The sequence below is a fragment of the Penaeus monodon genome, chromosome 33, assembly GCF_015228065.2.
Source record: "Penaeus monodon isolate SGIC_2016 chromosome 33, NSTDA_Pmon_1, whole genome shotgun sequence".
Lineage (NCBI taxonomy): Eukaryota > Metazoa > Arthropoda > Malacostraca > Decapoda > Penaeidae > Penaeus > Penaeus monodon.
This window is the reverse complement of record NC_051418.1, coordinates 11843356-11843595: the sequence shown is the minus strand read 5'-3', so window position 1 is coordinate 11843595 and position 240 is coordinate 11843356. Positions and strand designations below refer to the sequence as shown.

Genomic DNA, 240 nt, shown 5'->3' with positions numbered 1-240 from the left:
CAGTCAATGTCCAAAAGAGTTCCTATTCCTCATCCAGCTCCTCCTATAAGACTTCCTCCTCCATGAGCAAAGGTACGTCTTGGCAAAGTTGTTTCAGGAGGGAACTTATTTTATATCTGGTTCTATATTTCTTTGGTGAAAGAAAAGGAAAAGGGGATATGAAAGAGTGAAGGTCATTTGAATCAGTATACAGAAAACCTTGTTAGCAAAGGAATAGTTGTGGTATTGATTGATATTGTC

The 240-nt window shown here is 37.9% G+C and overlaps 1 protein-coding gene across 1 annotated transcript in view; it reads left to right on the top strand.

Annotated features, from left to right (window-relative positions):
• Positions 1-240, top strand: part of LOC119594247 — a gene marked incomplete in the record, with an annotated part of 93703 nt that overhangs the window by 87323 nt on the left and 6140 nt on the right. Inside the window, 1 exon segment of the mRNA XM_037943316.1 lies at positions 4-72. Coding sequence (XP_037799244.1) covers positions 4-72 — 69 coding nt within the window.